The 26,384-nt window shown below is 41.0% G+C and overlaps 2 protein-coding genes across 6 annotated transcripts in view; one reads left to right on the plus strand and one right to left on the minus strand.

Moving 5' to 3' along the window:
- macrod2 (mono-ADP ribosylhydrolase 2) overlaps window positions 1-26,384 on the plus strand; it is a 384,274-nt gene that overhangs the window by 50,902 nt on the left and 306,988 nt on the right. The window lies entirely within an intron of this gene.
- Window positions 13,839-25,981, minus strand: flrt3 (fibronectin leucine rich transmembrane 3). Its single transcript, XM_010729907.3, has 3 exons — window positions 25,645-25,981; window positions 19,577-20,278; window positions 13,839-18,551 (listed from the first exon to the last, which is right to left on the minus strand). Exon 3 carries the CDS (start codon window positions 18,507-18,509, stop codon window positions 16,557-16,559), a length of 1,953 nt encoding a protein of 650 aa, XP_010728209.1. The 5' UTR covers window positions 18,510-18,551; window positions 19,577-20,278; window positions 25,645-25,981; the 3' UTR covers window positions 13,839-16,556.

Consider the following 26,384-nt stretch of genomic DNA (forward strand, 5'->3'; position numbering starts at 1 on the left):
GCAGACTGTAGACTTTGCATTTATCACTGTGGATATTGTATCCTATCACTGATAGAAATACTTTCAGACAAGTAATACACTCTTTAGTTGAAGAGATTATTCAAGGGCTTTTGAACCCACCAAAGAGCCCTTTAAGGACAATGTTCTCATGCCAGAGATTTCATCTCATGAGTTTGCCACAATCTTTTCTTTGTATTTGCAAAACAGCTTTTGCTTTTGCGGTGAGCTGTTAACCATAACTCTTAAAGTGCATGCATGCTATTCCTACACTCTCAAATGTTATGCATACAAGAAGCGACAGTGTTGGAGGGAACACCTGTAAAGCTTTCTCTGGATCCTTTCTTCCTCTTCTCTCCAGCTGGCCTTGATGCTCTTGCTGAAGCCAGGCACACTCGCACCCTGGCTTTCCATGTTGGCAGGGACTTCTTGCCTCTTTCAGAAGAATACATTCACAAACTATGACTTCTGGGGCTCAAGGCTTCTGTGGTTTCACTTGCATCTTGGCCCACCTCCTCATCAACCTCTATGCAAACCAAAATAGACTCCATAATTCATCCCAGCAAATCCTGCAAGAATGTAAATAAAGAACAAAAGTTGCCTGTTCTACACATATCAGAGGGCCTCTTTGGGAATAGAGCTTTCTTAAAACTGATCCTCCTATAGGCCTGACCCTGGCCATTTCTCTCCACTCCATTTTCTGAAGCAACCGTACAGGGCAGTGCGCCATAGTGTCTGTGCTACCCTTATCTCACATTGGCAGACACTGGGTCTCCCCATCGTCTGGATTTCCGTCTAAGCCTGAGCTCCTGTGGCCTGGCTGCTCCTCTCTCATCTGCGTGACCATCTCCTCCTTCAATCCGCCTCAAACTAATTGACTTTAATTTGTCTTTTTTGTCCTCTCACAGTGAAGTGTACCTTCTGAATTCGTCGGTCATAGCAAGTGTCAATTAAAAAGGCATCACCCAATAAAATCTGTGAACAACTGATGTTAATTAATATCAGAGGTTTATGGTGCGTGGTACAGGTCCCGGCATGGCTCTAAGCATTTGATAACCATTTGGCCATGCAGTCTGAGTGCCATTTTGGAGGCTGAGACTAATGAAGCTTGTCGGCTAAAATTAAGCCAGACTGTGAAATGGCCTCATCAGGTACGTTATCTTAACACAATCGGAGCATTAGCACCTTCATTTGGACACAGTCTCACTTTCATTTTTTCAAAGCCATCAAAATCACTGGACATATAATTAATAATTAGAATATAAATAGCAGATAATGAAATTTGTATAAAACAAACGTGTAATATAGGCTGTGTGCCGATAGCCTCATCTAATAAATTACATTGATTTTCATACAGGTGCTTGTTAAACTTAGTTATTTTGGAGTCAGCTTAGTGTCCTAAATGTCAGATTTCCTAAAAGTCTGATTGCTAATATCACATTCCCTGATACTTACTGTATGGTAAGTAGTAGTCTGCTTAATGAACCTTAATAACCTTAATATGATACTTCACTAATGACTAGTGCTACAGTTTCTGATATGGAATCAGGATTAAGGATTTACTTTTTAAAAAGAATAAACATTTTAAAATGGGCTGACCCCATATTACAATTCCACTAGCTGTTTTCAAGTTTAAACTTTCTTTGAGTTGTCATCTTTTGTGACAGAACGTGCAGCAAATGGAAATTTGCTCCACTGTGAGGGAGCGAACAAAAAAAAAAAAACGTAATAGGGAACGAAACAACGTATTTCTCTGGGTTTGAACATTGTTGATAACATTTGGGATGATGTAAGTCAAAACTCAACAAAAAATAAAGCTAGTTGTTTAGAAATGTTACATATTAAACCTTTAATGCAGCACTTCACGAAGCCTTTCATAGTGCTGTAAAAATCATAATGCACATGTAGAGTAACACATTGAATGTAGTTACTTTTAACCTAGTTGTAGGCCAACAAGCTCGAAGGCGAAGGCTTGACAAATAAATCATTTTAGATAATTAAATTTACTGCCTGTGTTGAATAACTTTTAATTACTCTGTGGCATCGATGTTTCATTTTGCATTAGCAACCCAGCCTTTAAATACTACTATTAACCTACTTTACCAGTTAAATCAGTGAAAAATTATGGGTATTGCACTGTTCATGAACAGTGGTAAATATCAGAGCATGTGTGCTCAGGGCTGTGCGATATGACCAAAATCTCATATCCTGATTTAGGTAATTTCATATCCAGATAATGATCATATCACAATGTACCACATTTTCTGTAAATTAAATAAATAAATATGGTTTTATGGTTTTTATGATTTTATTTCTCATTTTTCATTATGTCTATGTATTGCGTCTTATTATATTTTTGTTTTGATGTACCACTGTACTGTTTTGTTGGCTAGATATTGTATTTAAGTTGATTGCGGCTGTGTGAAGCACTATCGCCACAAGCCAAATTTCCCCTTGGGGACAATAAAGTATATCTTATCTTAAATAGTTTATACAAAATGACCACATGGAAAGGTCTATTTCTTATTACATTTTACATTTTACACCAGTCCTTGCAGATGTAATTTGCAACGGCAGCCATTATCTCCTTCCATCTCTGAGATTCTTTGCCTTACAGTGTTCTACGGGCAAAAGCTTCTTGCAATGTCTGAGTCTGGGAGTTTCCTTTGAGTATGCAGAGGTACTTTTGTGGCTCCCTTCTGTAGACTCTCTCTGTTCTGTTTGACATGATTCTTGTGTAATGATAAGAAGTTAATGGTGTTTGAGCCTGTCATGTGGACCGCTCTGCAAAATAATTTGAAAAGTAAGACTTTTTATACCCAAGCCATGTCCGCTGACAGAAGTAGGTACAAGCTCCATGGTTTGTCTTAGCTGGTTGGAGTTCTTCTCCTGCTTGCAATTACCCCGTTTTGTATCAAATTCAGTCTTCTCCATGTTAGTTTGTGTTTGCATATTTCCTGTCTGCACCCTGCATCCGTGCCAAATGATGGCAAATATTAAAATAAAGAGTGGAATAAAGTAAATGATTGACATGAATTGACATTTTTCTATCATCACAAAATATATATATCATCATATTTCAGCCCTAAATGTGCGTATGCAGCAAGGCATGGACAACAAAGACAATTGTGACCTTGTCCTGTTATAGTTCATCGACTCCTTAACACCAACATCAACAACAATTTTATCAAAATTATACATGGAAACCTCCACAAAGCCTGTTGCTTTCTGGGAGTTGCAGTTTTCAGTATTTTGAATCCATTGTTTGTGTGGATTGACAGTTATGTTTTGATTCCTGTAGCGGGTTTTAAGTGAACATTTTTAGAGTCTGAATAAGTGCTGTGGTGCTGTAGACATCATGCACATTCAAAAAACACAATATCACCTTAATAGTTACTACGGCAGTGGTAATTATATGTTTCATTATTCTTGGATTATTATGATGAATTATGAATCAGTCACTGAGGGTATAATGAGTAATTTCATTCATGAAGCACAATGTCATCCATGGAAACAAGGTCAACTATTTCTCTTAGCTTAGAGTTCCATTAATTCTCGAGTAAAAGTTGATCTCAGCAGCTTCTAGAATAGGTCAGAACATAGAGGAATAATAGAGGGATAAAAGAGGAAACTAGGAATTTGCCATTTAGTAGAACTCCTAGTGGTAAAATAAACCCCTGGAGTTTAATGTCTCGCCAGCTTAACATTTGAAGTGTACATGCCTGGAGGGTGAAACCAGAATGACCATCACTAGGGATGTGTGGTCTTGTTTCTGGTATGTATCACATGTATCACGCTTGGCTTCTTGCATACATCGCCATGTGTGCTTTCACAAGTTCAAATTAATGCTGTAATGTAGCCTTTTTTTTTTTTTTTTTCTGCACCGGTGCCCATGTTTGTAAAAGTATCTTTATTGTTCCTTCCCTTCCTGTGTTTGGCAGATTTTGTGTCTGCTCTCATCTGTTAACATCTTTTGTCATCCTCTCACCCTAGGTGAGTGTGTGCTCACTTGTGTGTTTTCACACAAACACACCCACATAAAATGCACATGCACAAACATCGCTTGGTAGGTTGTACATCTTCTCTTTTGTTAACAGGGAGAGTCAGGAGGTGAGGCTGTGCGTGGCTGTAAAACTAAATTGTCTCCTATTTTAATACTTGGTTTCCTTTAGTTGTTCTTTTCTTTTCTTTCTTTATATGCTGTTTGCATGTCCCTAATATTTGACACAACCATGTAGCATATAGCATGTAGCTGTGACTTACCAGCAGGTTATTAGGGAGGCCCTCATCATGTTTATTTATTTTTGCCACCTATTCGATTGTCGATTCTATAGTATAAATTGTGAGTATTGGCTGATACCTATCATTCATTTCTACAACTTTTGTTCATCAAATCAACATAATGAAATTGCTCAGAATCAGAAACACACACACACACACACTGTTAATGATTATCGGCCGTCTAATTTGGGTGTCCCACGTTGTCATTGTTATTATAAGTGGACAGTAAACCAGTAAGTCCTAATAAATGTAGGCGAAATTGGTGATCCATTTAAATTCTTTCTAAAACCTGTCACATTTGGTTGGTTAACTGGCTCACAAACGAACCAATGCATAAATATAATAACAGTGATTACTGATGTGACTTTTTGTTTGGGAGTATACATGGTACAAACTCATCTTGATCAATTCTACATGAACCACCAATATGTATTCATAGGAATTTAATTTGCAGCACCAACATTGGTATTGGACAAGTTAGAAAGATGTGCTCCTAAAGTCTTTTAGCTCTTCAGCCCTGCCACTTTTGCACAAGTTAACATAACCTCTTTGGTTATTATACTGTCTTTTTGTCTTTTATTATTTTTTTTCTTTTCCATTCTTCTGTCTTTAGATCTTTTTGCTTCTTCTCTCTCTTTTTTTCCTATTCTTTTGCAGCTTATAATACCACTATGATCGTGTGCTGGTAGTATGAAAGAAAAACTCTGACTGTATTGCAATCTCAAGCACTTGAGCCTCCGAACAAAAGCTGTCTTTACAACAGACATTCCTCCGTGTCTCTCTCATTTCACAACAGCTAAGTGAGGAACCTTGCTTCTTTTCAGCAGCCTCTGCGATCTGCTATAAAACCTGCTAATTGCTGTCTCTTAAATGACAGGCATCCAATAAGCCCATTGTCTTGTTTGAGTATCGAGTCAATACTTTAGCCATTTGTTCTGATGATTGGCAGTCTCAAGCAATGTTGCCTTGTGCCCTGTAATATTGATGTATCTTTCTGTGATAATTACTGGCCTTATTGCACATGACCTGTGTATATTTCAATCGAGGACTGAAAGACTGACAGATGCAGATGTTATACATTTGAATACTTAATGTGCTTAAGACAAACTACTTTTGGGCAGAGGAGGCATAAAAAATGTATAAGAGTAAGGTTTTATACTATTGTCCATAGACACAGACATTTAAGTCTTGTTCTGCCTGTTGGCACAGCAGATGAGGTTCTGTTGACCTTAAACTGTGTGTCCATATGTACTCTGAAACTTTGCAATTTCTCATTTCTTCACACTGATAAATATATCACCAAGACAAATCCCTCTGTTTTTATTGTGCTTATCTATTAAAGCAATTCTCTTTTTGACTCTGGAATACAATTTTCTCATTGGGATGTGGTCACACCGTTCACCTTCACAGTGTTTAGTATTCTGGTTGGACATGATTAAGCATGGACAAGCCGGCCCACATTGAGTTTCACCACCAACGTGTGCAGTCACCCACCCCGACCCACTCCATGGCATGAAACAATGGCCGCCACATTGAAGGTTTCAATTAATCAGCCTCAAAGAAGATTTGCATTCCTCAAGGATTTCTCTAGATGGTGTAAATGTATGACCAAATTTATATTCAAATCACACTTGTGAGCTCAAATGGTCATTGAAATGACAAATTTCACAAAGTAAAGAAACCAATGGTGATAATACATCTTCTATGCTCTGTCAAATACACATTAAAGCTGCTCAAATTAACTGGACCTCAGGACAAGACCAGGAGTCTGGGAAATGAGCAGGCAATCTAAGCAAACCGCCAACTGTTATATTTTTACCCTGTAATAGAAGAAGCTCAAACATAAGTAAATGTTTGGTTTTATTGTACTCATTAAAAATTCATAACATTTACCAGAGTCAACTGAGGCCGTGTGTTTCTCCATTTCTGGCCATGCGGGTCAGATTTGTGGTGACAGACGGTGGCTTTGTGTGGTTAGGGAGTTGGCCAGTGACCCCACAAGGAGCACCTGTCCAACAGTGGACCTGCTGCTCGTTGTGTTATGCCTTTTGGTAGGTTTGGCATTAACCCCACTGTCTTGTTCCTTCTCCTCACTACCCTCTCACCCCAGCCCTAAGACATACATATACTGCCAGATCCACTCTGTCAACACAGGATTAATTAAAATGCTGCACAGCAAAGGCACTGGATCCCTTTGGGGCTATGGTATATGCATGAATGACATACACACTTGTAAGTGCCCACACACACTCACACACAGTCCTGTCTGACATCGTGCCAGGTTGTTGTTTTTAGTCACCTCAGGGGACATATAACCAAATGATCACGTCTAGTGATGGATGGACAGTTCTCACCTCAGCATACCTTTTTTTAAATTTGTCGTCTAATAATTCATTGACTATATTTGTAATGTGTGACATTACTTATGCCTGGCTACGTGAATTTTCCCAAAACTATGGCCATCTGGCTCATGCTGATGATTTGCATTTGCATTTGCATAGTTTTTTTCTTGCACTGACAACTATGTCATCAGAAGTTCCAAATTACCTCCTCTCATTGTGTTTAATTCATGCCTCTCTCACAAGTCACGCTATTCATTTTGCAGGGATTCAAATACATTTAGAAGAAAAGGGGGGTTACTTATTTATCCTGGACCCCAGTGATGCCTTGGCAGAGAGACAATAGAGGTGAGGGATACTAAATGAATTCTGTTGTCCTGTGTGCTATCCCTGGCTATCAACATAATTTGGTTAGTGACCTGGTAACTATGAATGTGTGGGACCTCTTCATTCAAGTCCATTGGGGCTCCTGGGGCGAGAGTCCATGTTATAGGGCTCAACCCCCTTCCATTACGACCCTGCCCTCGTGTCATGTATACATACAACCAAGCGACTGGGTGATTAATGACCAAGCTCGTGGTGCCATTGACAACTTCTGGTGACTCTACACAAAAGCCATCACCCATGTCACATTAGCACCAGTCTGGGAACATTTGGCTGTGTGCTGCTGGCCTGAAACCCAGGGAATATTTCCTTGACAGATGTACGTATACAGAGCATGTCTGCCTCAAGCACGGCATTGTCCAACCATTAAAAAAAAGTTTCCTCATAATTTAATTTTTCTTGTATTTTTCTTTGAACTTCTAAGCTTTTGGGTGGCCTCTGTACCACATATAGCAGAATTCCTTTATATTAACATCACGTGCTCTGTGTGCATTTCCTTTCCTCCAATTCATTAGCGCACTACTTCCATCAATGTATGTCTTCTTTGTCAGTTGTGTCTCTAGCTAATAATAATCCACCGTAATTAGAAAATGAAGAATGGGCCTGACAGCATTCCCAGCAGTGTTTTCTGAAACTGGAAACTTTCCTTTTTTTGTTTTTGTTTAAATGAAATGTCTGCATAATAAAGGAGATGAATAATTAGTTGCCTTAAAGCTTTAGATTGTATTAAAATTTCATTTGACTCCTAGAGAGCTTCAATTTGTGAGGTGCACTCTTTGGTTTATTCGGTGGTAAGGGAAACAGTCGCACAAGTGGAGAAAAATTGGATATCATTTATTGTGTGATTATTTCTCCCAGGTGAAAGAGCTGTCAAACTGAGATCACGTATGTTCGGATCTATCTGCCTTCTACAGGAACGGAGTCAAGTGTGAATTAATAAGCCCCATTGCTGTCTTCATTTTGACAGTATCCTGTTTTCACCATAGCTATCACCTTTAATAAGAATTGTTGTTAATGACATCTGTGGCTGGGGTGTAACCTTTAGCACTCCAACCCGCTTGCTGTATGTCTCACTCTCACAACACTAAGAACAGGTGGCATGTCTTTCAAAATTTCATTTTCAGTTTTTATTTTACTTTTCCACCTTACTATGAACGCATTCACTGAATCCTCGATTAAAATCCTCAAAAAATGCAGACGCAAGTGTTAGAATTTGACAAGGCTGCATATGGCTGACAGTCAGCCGGCGGCTCCTCCTGTCTGTGGATTGTAAGAATGTAAAATAGGTTTTACAGATTGTAAATCATAAATGCATAAATATCATATGCTGCTACAAAAATCATGCATTTTTCAATACTTCAATAATGCTCAACGTCCTAACTTGGTAGCAGCTGTAAAAAAACATCTAAAATGACCTGAGAAATAGGGATTAATCTTTATTTCTATATTCTTTAAAATAATATTGTATAAAACAGGGAAGAATAACTCCACCATAGCTGTTTTTAACTTGTTGATCGTCCAAATTATAACTGAATATTTGATTGATGCTGTGCATAAATGCAGGATTGCAAGTGATGATCATTGGCATTATCGATTAAACTGTTATATATATTTTTATATATTCTATAATTGAAAACCTACCTGCAACAAAGGTGACGTCTTCAGATTGCTTGCATGGTTTGTGTTTAGGCATCAGTCCAAAACCATATATATTTATATATTTTTGAGGCTAGAAAAGGGAAAAGCAGAAAATATTTCCAGATGCTGGTATTAGAAAATAGCTCACCTTGTAGCTTGATGAATAAATTATCACTAATTTTTCAAAATTGTGTATTCCTAGTATCACTAAATGAGTAGCTGTATTGTATTTTGTTATTTGATTACTGTTTATACAGTTCTACATTATAATACACTGGTTGCAACAAAGGGATTACTAAGCATCCCGAGAAATACAGAGTTAGATATGGTAACATTGCCAGATGTTAGTTTAAGCTGCGTGAGTGTCATAGTGTCAGCTACAGACACACACATCACCCTGTTAACTTGAGCAGGTTTTAAGCAGCAGCAAGCTGAGGATTACAGTGGCTTAGATCCTTTGACCTCTCCCTCCCACCATCCCAGTGTATCACACGATTGAAGTAGATTCAGCAGACTTTTATCCAAAAACAAAAGAATTTCTTCTCATCCTTCTTCTTCCACCCCATGCCCTTTCCTTCCTTTTGGATTCTCAAATTCCTTTAAATGAAAAATGATTCTCTCTTTCTCGGTATTTTGTACAACAGACGGCCCCATTTTGCTCCCCCCTCAATGGGGAGGAAATGAGTTGTGGGAGCAGATTCCTCTCACACAGAGATCTCAGTAATCGTGTGGCTGCGTGTCACCAGCACACCACAGTGACAGCAGCTTTTAATTAATCCCACATCCCACCACCCCGCCCTGCCCATTGGTGGCTTCTCCCCCAAACTTTTTCCTCTCAACTTCTTTTCTGTGTGCTTGACTGTGTGTGTTTGGATGGTCTGGTGGGGGGTATTTCTCTAACTGACTCAAGAGCGTTGTGTGCATGTTGTGTGCACAGTTATAGGATGACACTGCTGTCACTTTTCCACACTTCTGAAAGTGGGAGAAAACAACTGAACTGCGTTCACGTGTTTCAACTCTCGGATTGTCAGCTCTACCAACTTTGTCTTCAAGAGTTTCATAACTGACTGAAACTTTGTTAGAGTATCCAGTCCACATGAAATGTTAATAACCTTTTGATGTGGTTGGCCTACATTGGGTCAGGGATCTTACCCCTTTGCTGCACTGCAGTGATCTTATGTCGAGGTACTTGAGGACAGCAAAGTAATGAGGCCTTGAAGTGTCTGCGTTCTCCTTCTGGTGCCTTGATGAATGGTGACAGGTTGTATTTACAATCCTAAAAGGTGCTGACACTGCTGAATTCTGCACCTCTTGGAGAAGTACCAAAACATTGCTACCCTTGAGCAAATGTGTTAGTCCCGGCTGAGGTGTGGAGAAAGCTGCTGTCGGAGTGAATGAGGAGCATGATAGACTTCTATGAAAAGATGTACTGAGCTCTCGTCTGAAGGTCAGACTGTCAAAAGGGTAATATCAGACCTGCTGAGGTAGAGTTCTGTCCTGGACAGTCTTCATCCTCATACCATCTTGGGAGAACAAAGTTAGGTGTGTGAGCGGGAGAGGCCTTAGCATGTAATTGATGTAATTTATATCGACCTTCTTGTTACGTCAATGTTATTTAGTAGACTTGGTCAAGACAGTGCTTTGGTCAGCATAGAACACTTCCTGTCTTTACTGATGAGCTGATTATGCAACGTTGCTGTGTTTTCTGTGTTTTCGCCCTGAAAGCTTAAGCCAATAAGACAACTGCAGACGGACACTGCAGATACAAACCTTGGCTTTCTACTCGGCATGACTTGGCTGTAGCAGGCATTAGGTTAGCAAAGTGGGCTAAACTTGCATGCGATTAGGCTGTCAACATCTGAAAATAATGAGCTGCAGACAGAGCCACATTGGCATGCAAATACTGTACTGACATTTAAAGCTGGCTTAACATAAATGAGGGAAGGGAATGGATCGAATAGGAGCGTTGGCCTCCCACTGCAGGGCTGTAGATCTACTGGGGGTAATGGACAAGTTGGACCCCTCAGAACCTTTAGGAATGAAATAATTATACCCCTGCATCAGACTTCATGGACAAATGGGACTGAGGGTCGATTAAGTTCTAAGGGGGACGTGGTGTTGATCTCATAAAGGGCATCAGGAGATGTATTGCCTCTTACAAGATCATTTAAACCACTTAATGGAGGACAGGAATTAATGGCTGCCATAGAGCAGTCAATCATATGGATATTTTCATAACATATCGTGTATATTTCATAGTGTAATGGCACTGACACCAATCAGCCACTCTGCTTTTGTTTTGGTTATAGCCTGTTTTAAATTAGATTATTGACTCTGTATTTTGGGTTATACAATAAGTTGCTGTCTTCATACAGTGATATAGATGCATTGTCATTGTGTGCCATTGTGGGGAGGCACAGTCTTGATGGCGGTGGCTGTTGTTAATTTGTATTAATGTCAGATAATTTAGAGTTGCGATGGATGTATGTGCACGCCTTGTGCTCTCAGGCAAAAAATTGGATTCATTAAGAAGACGGAGGAGCTGGTAAGGTTTTTTGGCCCCGTGGTTTCAGGTCACTGAGTAATGTGAAGAGATGGAGAGGGTCCTGGCCTGAAGGATGGGGGGAGCTGGTCAGAGACAGAGTGGAGAGGACAACACCCCCACACAGGAGCACATCACTCACACTGACGTGTCTCTCACCGGACACACTGTTTTCGCCCCTACGCTCTTTTGCAGCGAGAACAGACTGTGCTTGTGACTGAGAGCGACAAAGTCATGTGACAGTCTTGGGACAACTGCAAGGATGGGAGGTGATGGCTTTAGGTTTTTTTGTTTGCATGCGTATCAATCAGTATGATAGTGTCTTTGTGTTCATTAGATGTGTGAACAATGTGCACTGGTTCACATGAAAGCACAAGTCATCCTGACTACTGTAACATGCGTAATTAAAAAAGACATAAGTACCCAAAGCACAATCATTCATGCACACATTCGCCTGGGTTAGCATGAGTCTCATATTGTCAAATCCGATCATGGATGGGTGATAAGGATGGCTTGGAAATCAAGACATCCTGTCCCTTTTGATCAAGTATCAGGTTATCGGTTTCGAACTCCTTTTGTTTATTGCAAAATGGTCAAAGGACAGTCAAAAGTCATGTTTGTGGTAATATCTGAGGGTCTAAGGACAGAGGGTGTCACTCCCTGTACAGATTGTAAAGCCCTCTGAGGCAAATGTACTTTGTGACTTTGGGCTATACAAATAAAATTTGATTTGATTTGATCTTTGAGGATCCCTTCCCACGTTGCATTCCCATCATAGATACTCATTTCTGTGTTTTCTGTGACTGCACCGAGACCTTTTTAAACATTTTCTTTTTTGCATGATGTTGCATGATAAATGCAAAGAGCCAAAAAGATTAAGATGTATGTGAATGAACCATACACAATGTGCCAAAGTGCAAGTACCTCACATCAGGGCAGCAACCATCACAGTTTCTTTTTCTTCTTTATACCTCATAAACATGAACACACACACACACACACACACACACACACACACACACACACACACACACACACACAGTATATGCAAATTGTACATTGGCAAAAGTACAGACTTTGTGGGAGGCCCTGAGCCTTGGTTTGGCTTCTGACCTCAGCACCGCTCCACTCAGCATTTAGAGGCCATTAAATCATGGGTCTGTTTGATGTGCAAGCTGTGTGCAACAGGCTGCGAGTCAGAGAGAACAGTAAGCTCCCCCTTTTATATTTTTGTTTTGAATGTGTGGTTGTTTTTGGCATACTAGCCTATGTGTTGATGAAGCACACTTTTTAGAAGATTTCAGAAACAATCTGTTAGACTATTCTAACAAACGTTCAATATACTGGTTTTGTAAGACATCCCCTCTGACTGTAATTCTGACCATTATGTCAAATGTGTCCAGAATATTAAACTTTGATAAATTAATTCCATAACCCTGACACATAGCTGTTGATTCGTGTTACCCTGGTGTCAAATCCAAGCAATTTCTCTCATTTTGTACAGTTTATTAAGTCGCACCAGCCTAGCGTGCCACATTATCACGTTGATAAACCATCTCACTTGAAAATCACAAATCAAAAAAACTCAGTGGTCCTTTTTGTATTAACTTGGCATAGTCTTGTGCTGTGAGCCTTTTGTATAGTTCTTAGGGCAGTTAAGCTATTAGTTAAACATTTGACCTTTTGTCCGGCGTGTTTTCCCTCATCTTTTTTAGCGTCCTGGCTAAAAAATCCCTGTAAAGGGGGTGTCTCCTGAGCAGAGCATCCTTATGGTGGACAGGTTGGCTATCAAGTCCCCGATGACTGGCTATGTTTTCCGGGCAATGATATGCATCCATTTTTCATCTTCTTGAGATCCTTGAACTGAGGCTGACCTTACCTCACTGACCGCTAATCAGTCATAGGGTCACATGGCCTGTGCTTTTTTTGATCCTACTAATGGTGCTGACGGAGAAAAACCATGCTCAGCTATTGGCAATGGTGAGGTCATCCAGGGGCGCTTTGATACAAGCATCTATAGGAATGCAAATGTGACTGGCTGCCTGACCAGTACATTACAATAAGAATAACAGCAGCCTGGGGCAGACAGTGCAGCTGCCCCCATTAGTTTTATTCTCTGGGTTACATAAAAGACAAACATAATTAGGTTCTGTGTGTGTCACACAGGAGACAAATGCATGTGGCATCTTGGGTTGTTTAAAGACTTGTCTGACCTCAGTGAGAACATGAGAGTGATTAAAGAATTGTTTGAAGGGACAGATGGGTCAAGGGTCATGAGTGATAAGTGAGGTCACAAAGGGTCGTCAGGAGTCTGGTTCATCAATTTTGCCACATACTTGGTTCAGCCAAAATTCACAAAGCCGCTCTGGTTAATGTATTATTTTCAGTGAAAGTCACAACAACAGCATGCTCCTTTCACCATTTGGCTGGACTGTAATTTATCACACAGGTGAGAGAAAATGTGAGAGCGCCTTGCTCATTCTCTGAGCTTTAACGTGGTCAGCATCCTTCACTTACTACAAACCCATGTGAGTAATTTACTTTCTCCAGTAACACATAAATGATTGCAGTTCTAGTTTAAGAAACTGCAGTGATCTCATCGGTCTGCCAACACCATGTTTGATTTTTTTTCTGGCACGAAAATAACACTTGAAAATTTTAAGAGGTTTTGGCTTTTACTAAACATATACACACTCTGTTCAAGTAACAGAGTGCTTTTCCATTTATCAAAATTTGTATTGCTACCTCATTTATCAGCGAGAAGCTGAGGCTGTGAAACCAGTTTTTTGCTAAAGCATTTTCTGTTGGAACGATAATAGCAATGAGAAAACCAAGTTTTTTTTGGTTTGGTTTAATTCACCTGAAAACAGTTCAAAACACATTATATTGTTTCTTTTGTGTTTTTAGATGCACACCATAGAAAGTATGACAGATGTTATCTCTGACACTGACGTGTTGCTCACTTCAGGGTAATAAAAGAAAAATTGGCCAACGTACCACGGCTTTATCACAGTTTTTGTTACTTAAATTCGATGGGACTAAGGCTGAAGAGTCAAAGAACAGCATTCATATGGAAACTATTACTATTCAGCATTCTAAAAGTAGACCATCTGTTTACTTTAATTCCCAGTTAATGTGATATATATTTAGTGTAAAGGGCAGGGTTAGTGTATACTTAAGGTTTGGATAGCTTGTGCAGCTCTTAGCGGCTCCCCTTACTGTAATTAAAGCTTTCACTGTGTTAAGAGCTTGTGGGTGTGTGACTGTGGCTATGCGATATTTTTTGTGATACACACTGAAAACGTATGTGCTTTTTTGAAAGTGTATGGTCAGTGCTAGTGTCTAGTGACTGTAATCTGAAATGCATTAACCTCATGTTAGCTTTCACAAGATAGTCTGTTAGATGCATTTGTAAAATGGGCTAATAGGTTATTTTACTACTTTTGCATGTGTACCTTTTCATGGGCCCTTTCTCGGGTGAGCTGCAACCATGTCATTAAGTGTGCTGCCTGGAGCCCGGAGCAGTGTATATATACTCTGTCCTCTGCTGGGACGGGCATCCCCATCAGGGTCTGCTTGTACCACCCCTCCATATGGTAGCTCGTCATTAGTTTTCTGTTGCCCTGGTGCCTGGGAGGTTCATCAAACCCAAGAGTCCAATCTCTCCACAGCCCTATTTCCACTCTACTGTGACATTTCTCTCTCTGGCCAATCGGATAAGTCACACATGGCTTCACCACACGAAAGAACAGCAGCGGCCTCAAGCAGATGTTGCTCTGCAGACTGCCCATGGAGTGGAAAACTGGGTTTCAAGAACAGTATCAGAGTTATTGTTAAAGAGTTCACTATGTCTTGGAAAGGGAGATGTGGTTTTAAGGATGTGAGTGTAGATCTTTTGTGATGGATAAAAATGAAGTACATGATGTGTATGTTTTTCATCTCAAAATGTTTTCAGATTGTGTGGCTAGGCAGTAATTTGAGGTGTGAATGAATAAAATCGGTCTCCTGTAGTCTTCTATTTTACTCCAGGGCAGTTCATATTTGTACAAAGGCAGAATTCTCTCGAGTAGAAAAAATAAATTGAGCCTTCACAGAATAGCATAGCATGGGATAATAATAATTGAATTGAATAATAAAAAAAAGTATTTTGAGTGGGGTTTGTTGTACTCAAGGTAAGGAAGAGAACTGTTATTTTTTGTCCACTTTTATTCTGTAATATGACCAATATTTTTCATATTCAAGTGTATGAAAAAAAGTCACTGGTTTCTTAAAAAGCTAAATACAATAAGCATTGGATCAAGGCACATACAAGACTGGCCAAAGGGCATACAATGCACTTTGGTTTTCAATTGTTAAGAACAGTTAACTTCAAATTGTGGAAACATAAAAGTGTGTTCATTGGAAAATAATACAAAATAATACTCATAACAAGGAGCTGCTGCCACTGTGGTAATCCTAATGAAAGCCAACATGTTCTGTCTTTTTGGCCTGGTGACTATCATGACGTATGGTACATGGTACTAAAGAATGCCGCCATTGTCATTTGGCCGTTGTTGGCTTGTACAAATAGAGATAGTGGGGGGTCCTCTGTGTCAGCCTGTCCAGTCTACTTGTTCTGAGGAGCAGAGAGCTCCTTAAGGTCTGTGTGCTTTATCTGCCCTGTGCTGTGGCCTACAATCCTATCAGAAACACCGGAACCCTGCTTGGGTTGCTTTTCTGTCTCTTCTTCTTGCAAACAGAAAAAAAAATCACACACTGAACAAAGCAGAGAAAGAAAACATGGCACCTCATCTTTAGTTATTTATACTCCATACCAGGTGAATACTAGAGCAAGACTCTTGGTCCGTAGTATGTGGAGACAGCTACTGACTGCTCATTCTTTTAGAGGGCAACATGCCTGCTTTGCGAATTAATTGATCAGCTGTGCCTTAGTTTATGTCATGTCATTTTTTTGCCTTTTTGTTTTTCAGACAGCCACAAAGTTAAAAGAATGACCTGTGCTTATACTACAAGGTTTTCTAAGGTCTGATTGTTCAACACAGCAATGAAAACCCACTTTCACAGTTGACAAGTCATCATATCTCAGTAGAACACAGAGTTTCTTTTAGTTGGTCGATAACCTTAAGCAAAGGAAATACAGTACAAATTACTACAAATTCCTAAAATATAGAATTGCAGTTAGTTACAATACCCACTGATGGTTCAGTGATGGCCTGCAACTTGAACGTTCTCCGTCTTCATAAAATGTCCTTAAATATAAATTATATGGCAAATGTACAGAACATTGCTTCCTTTGTCTTATAGATCCAGTGTTTTGTAAAAGTCTTGCCACTCTGTTTAAGCCGCACACTCATCATGAATGGCCATGCGCAATATCACGAATGGGAATGGTCTGAATCTGGTATTCCACTGTCTCTGTAGCTCCTGTTGTTAATGCTGTTCTCGCTATGAGGGCTTTTGTATAAACTCAGGCCATTAGGTGGGAAAATCGTGTGTATCACAAACTCCTCCTTGGACACAGGCAGGTGATTTATAGGTATCATTTGAAAAGAAGTCTCTCGGATTTCTAGGATGGAGTTGTCCTTCTTAGTGCCAGCCTCAGCATAGTCATCCTTTCTCCGACGGCCTTTGTTGTAGGTGCAGTTCCTGGAAAAAAGTGAACCGTTCCTGTGGACATACCAACACACCAGTGCCAACATGATTATTGCCAAAAGAGCCACAGCCCCTCCAATGATAGCAGCCAGAGGCAGACTGGAATTTTTGTAAGGCTCTTTCTCCTGCTCTCTGTTTAAAGTTGTAGTCGGGTTGTATGATTTGTGAGAACCAGTCTCTGTCTCTATGCAAACAGGGGTCTCATCTGACAGGTAAATGTTGCTGGTCTCCATGGGAACCATGCATATCCTATATGAAGATTCTGGCTCCAGTGCAGTGAGCAGGTACTCCCTCCTCTCCCCTTGCACAATTGTCTCAGTGATGGAGCCAAAGGCAGGGCTGTGTCCCAGCTTTAGCCAGCTGAGCCGCAGGGCAGTCATGGGCTGTGACACTCTCCATGATATGTGTATTGTATCTGCACTACTTGACTTCACACTGATGGTGATGATCTTTCTGCCTGAAGAGGTCGTAGTGCTGTGGTAATTCTTACTGATGTCAGGTCCTTTAACTACAGGCCTTTTAGTCACAAACATGGGCCACTGGGGCTGTGACGGACGTACAGTATTGGAGACGGTGCTTGTCTCATACGTCGGGAGGAGTTCTGAATCCGTACAGTCAAACATGTCTGTAGTTAGGTCTTTAATTGCCATGCCTTTGACCTTATCAGGACCCTGGCACATGAAGCCACGTACGTTCACCTTAGATGGCAACGATCGCAGCCAGTCACGCACCCATTTCATCCTGCAAGTGCATTGCCAGGGGTTGCTGCGTAGCAGGAGCTGCGTGAGATTGTCCAGATCTTCGAATACACCCTGAGGGAGGCTGCTCAGGTTGTTGCCAGACAGGTCCAGGCGATACAGTTGCCTAAGGAAGGCAAAAGCCCCAGGTGGGACCCGATTAATGTGATTATCTTGTAGCTGCAGCTTCTCCAAACTGGTGCCTGGCAAGTTGGCTGGCGGTGATGTCAAGGAGTTTCTCACTAGAGAGAGCTCAGTCAGGTTGATCAGGTTGATGAAAGCCATCTCCCCAATCCCACGGTTGTTGAGCAGGTTACCATCCAGGATTAGTCGCTTCAGGTTAATGAGATCTTGCAGCGACTGCTCTGAGATGGAGGAGATGCGGTTGTCATCGAAGCGCAGCTCCTCAATGCTCATGGGTAGGCCTGAAGGGATGGTGCTTAGGTGGTTTCTGGAGAGAAAAAGCAGTCTGAGGTGATTACTGTCCCTGAAGGCCCCCTCCTCTATGCTGACTGCTGATACAGAGTTATCATCCAGGTGCAGTTCTTCAATGTAGGGAATTTGGGCTAAAGAGGCATGGGTAATCATCCGAATGTTGTTCTCCTGAAGGTGGAGCTCTTTTAGCCCCAGAGGAAGGTTAGTGGGAAACTCATCCAGATTGTTGCAGTAAAGATAGATCTTCTCCACATTTGAGAGCCTGCGCAGCTCTGCAGGAATGCCTGAACTCTTGATGCGATTGTTTTGCAGAAAGAGCACTGTAGCATCCAGGGGTAGACCAGTAGGGATGGAAGTCAGGCCACGGTCATTACAGTAAATGAAGGTCCCATCACAGCGGCAGGCTGAGGGACATGAGGCGGAGGTCACCAGGGGGTTAGCAAGGCCCAGCAGCAGCCCAATCCTGACGAGGAAGAGGATAAAGGCCTTGCATTGACGCACCATCTTGAAGCTGTGTTGCCTGGCAGTCTAATCACTCAAGAGCCCCTGGGGAGAAGACACAAGGGTACATTTAATGCACAAGGCCTTTAAAGGAGAGCCAAATTCCTGTTCTCATAATTGCCGGGTGTTTGAAATGCTGCCTGCAGCACTTTCTAGATTAAACAACTGCTGAAAGAATCAGTTTAAATTCCTCCTATTAAATTGATATGAATTGATCATTATGATCGGCAAAAAGTTAAACCTTTTTTTTCTTACAATAAACTGTTTGTGTCAGAGCTGGCATTACGTCATCTATAGATTTATAAATTTAAAAAGTAACCTGCATTGGGAAAAACAAAACAAAAAACAACAACACTTTTTGCGTGTTCTTTTTGATAAGAAATGTTCTAACTTGCGAGCTCTGTGAATTGAATCTCTGTGCCTCTGCTTTTTGGCCTTGACTTGTGAAATGTAATAGCGTTCCCTAGTTGTTTTACACGTTTCTGTATCTCAAGGCTGCCTTTCATTGCTACAGACCACGAGGGTGAACAAAGTCAGGCTTTGTTGATGAACTGTTGTGGAACCGACATACTCTTAAGTCCTGTCAGATCATTACCGATGCCTTTCACCATTCAAATTCTGGGCTTTAACTGGCCTCTTACAAGGCAGGGAAGACATATCTCTCCTCACAGAAAATCAGTCTTTCGCACATAAGAATCCAAGCATGACATTTTTAAGACAGCTTTCGGGTTAAGATAAAAATTTGTGAGCTTAATTTATCATTACACAGTGCCGTGTTAATGATCTTTGCTGTAATTGTGGTACTCATTTTCACAAAATTTAAAAATTCATAAAGTTACAGCAGATTGCCTTGAAACGAACAAAACCATAGTGCAAAACAGAAAGCCGGTGCCAAGATGTTGTCTGTCTCTTTTTTCAATATTAGTGTAGTTACCTTTTAATTAGGCTAATACTGATTTATTGCTTTAATTATGCATTCCTGCCATGACCTCTCTTCCTGCATGTCTCATTAGAAACTGTGGTCTGGTCAGTGAAGTGGAAAAAAGCAAAGCCATCCTTATTTGTCATACCTGATTTATACGATGTGGTAAATCCTTTCCAGCCACCAAAAATCCAATCAAGATTTCTTCTTGAATTTTGCTCTTATCCTTTCTAAAGAGAAAAGTTTGTCCGAGGGGTTTCTGGTGATATCCTGACCTGGTCAGTGTTTGCTGAGCTGATCCTTGTTTGGACGATGACCTCCTCTGTGTTGTCAGAGGCTCATGCTTTCAATGCCTTTACCATGGGAGATAAGCCTGTAGAAGAAGCATCCCCTCTCACTGACAAAGCATGCGCAATATTAAAAATCCTAATGGGTGCTGAAATTGTTGAACTCAACAGCCATAACTGCAAATTAGACTTTTTTTCTGGTGTTGTATAGTGATCCGGGTGTAGGATGGGGTGAACTTTAGCAAAGGCTCCTTTCTACAATCGGGCCCAACGGGCATGATGAGTTGTCAGAAATCTGGTCTGAGCCATGCCAATCCCTTGTGCCACAGGCTAAGTCCAGGCCTGTTCACTTGTGTACTCCAGGTCTTCAGGTAACCCAGAATCCTCTGCTCCCTTGTCGAGTCTGTATACACATTAATCCAGGGCTCTGAACCCTTTTCCTGCAGCAGATAAGCAACGTTCTCCGCAAAACAGGGCTAGCTGCTTGTCCTTCTGGACCTAGCCTCCCTCATGCATCTGCGGCTTGAATCATACTGTGCCCTCCGCACACCTGGGATGGTGATCTGAAAAATAACCAGAGACAAACATATTTAGTCCCTGTGTTACATTATAACACATCATTACGAAATGTTAAAACAACAAGATGGTAACCCAAGATTAGTGAAAGACATCAAAAGAAATGTAATTACGTTTAGGAATGTGTTTGATAATGAACTCTGACCTCACTTATATTGTGAAAATACCCTTTCTTCGAGCCTATGGTTTAGCCCGTTGACCTTTTACAACATGTTATTCGAACAGACCACGTTTCTTTTCTATAGTGATACAAGAAGGAATGTCTATGAATACGAAAGACAACAGCAATGTAGACCCCAACACAATGGCTGAGGGTGGAGCACCTATCCCCCTCTCAGTCCAGTTCACTGCTAAATTGAGATTTTGGTGACCTAGTCCTGCGATTAAAAATGCAATCTTTGCAAGTTTAAAAATAAGGCTAATCCAGATTCCACAAATAAGAGGAAAACAGGATCCGGATGGGCTGAATTACTCGCATTGTTAAAAAGCACTCATGACAAATGAGGGTCATTTGAATTTTGTATGGAGAAGAGGGTGGCTATTGCATCCATCCCTGTCACTCCCAGCTCCTCTCTCTGACCCCTTCCTCCCACCACGTCCTTTCTTTCTATGAATGCCATTTCTGTTTCTAAAAGTAGAATTTCCTTTCTAAAGAAAATGTTATGTTTCCTCTACAACACAATAGCTTTGTGTCTTCCTATGTAACCATCCATGTGACCTGGCAGCCTCGGTTTGCTGTAAAACATGTAAAGGTAAATTAGGAACAAGGGGCCCGGCCATTTAACAGTTGTAGCCCATGACAAGGAGAAGATTAGGGAATTGAGAGGCTTGTAACTCGATTACAACTCCTGAGATGCTGTCTCATAATAATGCCCCCCTTCCTTCTGTTCCATCTAAACACGGCCTCTCTGTCCAGTGTTATATTAGTAGTAGATTAGAGTCTGGGGAAAAAGCACCAGATGTGACCTCTACTAACTTCTAAAATAAAGTCTGACAAAGGGGGAAAAAAATTGAAATTGAGTAATGGAGTTTTAGAAAATGGCGGGATGATAGAGGGATATATGCTGTCTGTCTGTTGCAATGAACTTTTAATGCAGCACTTAGTCAAGCTATTTCAATTTTAAATAGCCCCTCTCACCTCATTTTGTAAAGTTCTTCATCCTCTGAATATTGTTAAGTATGCAGTCTTGATTTGAATCCGTGAATTATTAGCATTACATAAAAGAAAGTAATAGTCTCTGCATTTCTGTCTTATCAAGAGAACCCGGCAAAGACCTTTCGGTACTCGGAATAATAGGCTTTTAGGGTTGTGAGACGGGATAATTCACTGCATAAATAACCCCAAATATATGGTGCAGCATTTCCTGTTAGTTTGCCTTTCTTTGGCCACTGCAACTCTGTTATCTTCGGAGATAATGGACAGTGACTCAATGTCCAGTAAAAGGGACAAGGGATGTGTTTATTCATTCATGAACAGTGGTGTAAATACAGGCAGAAAGAACAAAAACATACTGTAGCATAATGTATCACAGGCCTCAGTGTGATATTATATTTTGGGTGATTTATCGAACATCCGCTTTGAACTGCACACATCTTGCTTACTTTACAAGGAATATAGTCAGGCCTAGTTGCTTGGCTTTTTTTTCCTCCTTTTCTTTTTCCACGCTCATCGGATTTCAGCAGAGTGGCCCCCTCTCTATTGTTCCCTACAAGGCAAGCATGTGGACCTTGTAGCCTTATCAGAGGGGGTTTACTTATTAAAACATTTTAATCAGGGAGTTTGAAAACGCCTCTAATTTACACAGCCCATTTTGCGAGCCTTTTCTATTGAATTTAGTAATAACATACACCCACGCGAATGTACGCACCCACCCACACACGCTATGTTCCTGTGCACACAATCATTTTGAGAGCAATGGAGGCTGAGTTAAACATTTTTAGTGATGGATGTCTTTCTCCATCGTTCTAATAAGCTCTGCTGGCCGACAGGAGATTTCTCTAGCAGTCAAAGTGGCTTCTGCTTCATTTAATCTGAACTGGCAAAGTTAAATTGAGCATCCTGGTAAAATTGTGTGTGTGTGTATACAGCTAGTTACCTTTCAGTGGAGAGCGTGGGAGGCTCACACAAAGCTGGACACTGATAGCCATTGTGAGCTCAACACGCATAAATGCACATTAGTCTGCAGTAACAGAACCCAAGACTTTGTGCCCTCTAGTCATACACTGCACAAGAAAGGCTTTGGAAAAACTCAAATAGAAACAATTTCATGCCTGTCAGAAGTATTGCAGATTATAATGACTTTTAGTTCCATAAAATACAGAATAATATTACATAGAATGCATTTAGGGGGGAAGAGCTGTAGAAGTACTAATGGCTGGCTGTTAAATTATTCATGAGCCCTGAAATTAATTTTGAACCACAGTCGAGCTCTCCATTGGGAAATCAATGTTGTTCGTATCTGCTGTTGATTATTCACTCTAATTCACAATATAGTTTGGAATTATGATTGATTGCGCGCAATATCATCATTGCGAGTTACATTTTTTTGTTTCAGATATTGTTCTTGAAAATGTGTTTTTTGTTTTTCGATGTTGCTTGGCCCTAAAATAAGACTGGAAAATGTAAATGTATTCTAGTTGTATGATCATGTAAATACATGTACTTATTTTGGTGAGAGAGAGTTAAAACCGACCTGAATGTAAAATGTAGTGTTCATTTATTTTTTCTTGCTTCAGTCATTTTCTGGTATTACCCAGGGTGACTTTTTGTCCATTTTTGCGTGCCATGAAAATCTCGTGTCTGCTATTGATTTACATATTAGTAAGATGTATGTCAAGACACAGGGCAGCGGCCTGCTGTGGTGCAGAGACACAATGGAACATTCATGGTCACATCTGAATTCACAGGGACACCGAACACGTTTCAGCTGAAAAGAAAATGGGCAAAAATCTCTGATAGTTTCACAGATTTGGTATGTGGCCTCCTGGTGCTGTCTTTAGATGGGCTGAACAGATGATACTTTTGCTGGCCCATTAAGAGCACAGAGAGGCCTGGGACAGACGGGGGTCTCTCTTTTGTAACAGCCTGAAAGGAGAGGTCTGTAGCAGCTGCAGTGGTTTTTCCCCACATGGGGGTGGTAGGCACTGCAAAATGAAATGTGTGTGTGTCTGTATGTGACAAGCAAAAAACTAAAACACTAAATACTCATGTGAAGTTCCACACAGGAGCCCATCTTAGCATAGGCCAGACACCTACTTACAACACAGCGATGTGTTAACCTCCCTACTGCCCATCTACAGTTTTTCCTGAGTCATATGACGTGCAAAGGTTTCTCCTGCAATATTTATGCTTTACAGCCATGTTAACACCTTCACTTTTAGTAACCAAATGATTTGTCCCTTAAAGCTTTAAATAGATGATAAAAAAAGATAGTAGTTAGCAGCTAAAATAAATTATGAAGGGAACTGAATCAGGCCTCCTCCGGGTTCAGTGTTGAATCTAAAATATTCCTGGTAGTTCTGAAAGTACTTTTCCCCCGCCCTAACACACTCATTCATATTTGATGCTTCAACTTTTCTGGGAATAGAAGATTCCGTCTGTAGTGACCTGGTTAGTTGTTAATCTGCAGTGTGAATTCCCTCTGAAAGCAATTGACTGGGGACTTTTGCCTCAGGCAGTCATCACAGAAGACAATTGGGTCTGTCCTCATGTCTACCGTGTTTAACAGGCTATTTATTTCTTTGTCTCTGAAACACACCTAACAACAAAGAGCCACCATTACAGTGCTTTGACAATTGAAGTCAAGTTTACTGTTTGTGATTTACTGGAATTAGGCTGGCGCCTATAGATAAATAAATATATATCAGTGATTGTTTAAAGCCAGTATGACCTTATCATCTCGTGAAGATAAATGTTAAATTGGATTAACAACCGCTCATGTTCTGGAGATTCCAATAAAACATCCAGCTTAAATACAGTGCATGAGTATTAGAGGCGCCCGCTTTATTGCATTGCTCTAATGGGATAAATATAAGGTTTGTATGAAGCACAAACGAGCAGGATTCATTAACAGCATGGATTGACATTTGAAATGAGGATCTGCTGTCAGTCGGCCATATGAGCAGGCGGTATTATTCCTCTGTAAAACGCGTGTCTTTCTGGAGGCTTATTCCTCCGACAGTCATGTCAGAGCTGCAGCAGCAGCAGCAGCAGCACATAAATGTCAGATATTTGTTTGGAGGCTTTGTTAATGTATCGTTACACCATGTCATCTGCGTTAAATGAGCCGCTGCGCTTCTGCCAAGTGGTGCGTGTGAAACTTGAATGCATTTGATTTTGTGCATTTTCAGGGGACCTTCAGGACTGCGCCCTGAAGCTCTCACAGTGTATGATGTGTGTGTGTGTGTGTGTGTGTGTGTGTGTTTAAGGTGGAGGGGGAGTAGAAAGGGTGTGGGGGCGTCCGTATTATCTGCAGAAAAGCGTACAGTTGCACACAGTAAATTTCAATGGAGTGAGATATGAATAGGAGCTGGTCTGGGGTCGTCCACACAGTGACGCCGGAGACGCATTTAGCGGAGTTTCTCCAGCTGCCCCCTTCATGTCCAACTCCGCGGGATCTGCGCTGCAATTTCAGCCGCACGCCGGGGTGTCTTCTCGGGTGCGACGCCGAGACTGAATCACACAGTCCCTCCTAATCCTATCAAGTTTGCGTATTCACCACCACATTATTTCCCAACTGCTTCAGCAACACCAAGAGCTGAATGAAGCAACGGGACGATTTTAGTCTCTGTTCGCTCTCTCAAGTGTCATTTTCACACGTCTTGACTGAAGCGGGGTATAAATGTGATCGGAGCGTGTCGCAACAACAAAAAAACCCAAAAAAACATGTCTATAGACTGGAGTGGGAAAACGGGAGAAAACCCCAGAGATGTTTGTGTTACATGCAGAGTAAAGAGGGACGCGGCGCAGGGATCGAAGCAGCAAGTTGCAGCCATGAGAGGGGCTGGAAATGACGAGATGTATGATTTGTTCAAGTCTGATCTGGACGTGCCAAGCCTGGCAAACTAACTGAAGAGCTTAATTTGGTTGTTTGAAAGAAAAGTGCACCCACGGTTTTAATTTTGAAATTACTATCGCACAAGAAACACACTATTTATTTTTTTTAATCGCCTGGGCCGATTATTAAAAAAATAAAGGAAGAGAGGGGGGAAAAAAGAGGACAACTAATCAGATACAAGCAACTCCTGAGGATTCCGCATGACTTTGAATTCCTTTTTTTTGCCAGAAAGAAGATCCAAAAAGATGAAAAGGATGCATTCCCAACAGGACTGTACCAGCAAAAAACACACTTACCTCTATAATCAACCAAAAAATGGAAAGTAACAGGTATCCTCTTTAAATTGGGGTTCACAGCGGGGGAGAAAAAAAACAATAATCCAGTCCACGCTATTTCAGTTCAGATCCAAAAAGAAAGAAAGAAAGAAAAACTCCCCTCACTCACAAGGCTGGAGCTGTTTGGAGTTTTTTTTTTTTTTCTGTAGCAGCACTGCTATGTTTACTGGTGCCCCCACACACACATACACATCTGTAGGCTGTGCAAGGAAATAGGTGCACGGGTAGATCTCAATACTAATGTGGAGTTGTGTATGCCTCTAGCTTCAGTAGAGCACTGATGTCATCTGGAGGAGGGGCCTCTCTCACCCCCTCTCTCTCTCTCTCTCTCTCCTCCTCTCTCTCTCTCTCTGTCTGTTTGGGAGATGTATAAGAAAGATGCAGTGTTGGCTGGATACACTAGGGGGAGTGGAGGAAAGGGGAAAGGCACTCACATCCTTGTCAGATGTGTGCACTTAAGAGGAGCGAGTACTCACTGGTTGGAAAGCAATGCTCGCTGGCAGAAAAAGGGAAGAAGAAGAAGAGGGGGTGAAAAAAACGTAGAAATGTGTGCACATGTAGGTGAGAATGAGATGCGCGCAGTTTTTCACTTGTAGTGGTTTGTTGTGGCTTTTGTTAGTTCTATTTAAATTTTTTTCCATTTGCATATTTGTTTGAGATCTGTCAGGATAATTTATGATTAGGTTTTTTTGGCATCAGGG

This window comes from Larimichthys crocea, chromosome III (assembly GCF_000972845.2).
Source record: "Larimichthys crocea isolate SSNF chromosome III, L_crocea_2.0, whole genome shotgun sequence".
Classification (NCBI taxonomy): Eukaryota; Metazoa; Chordata; class Actinopteri; family Sciaenidae; genus Larimichthys; species Larimichthys crocea.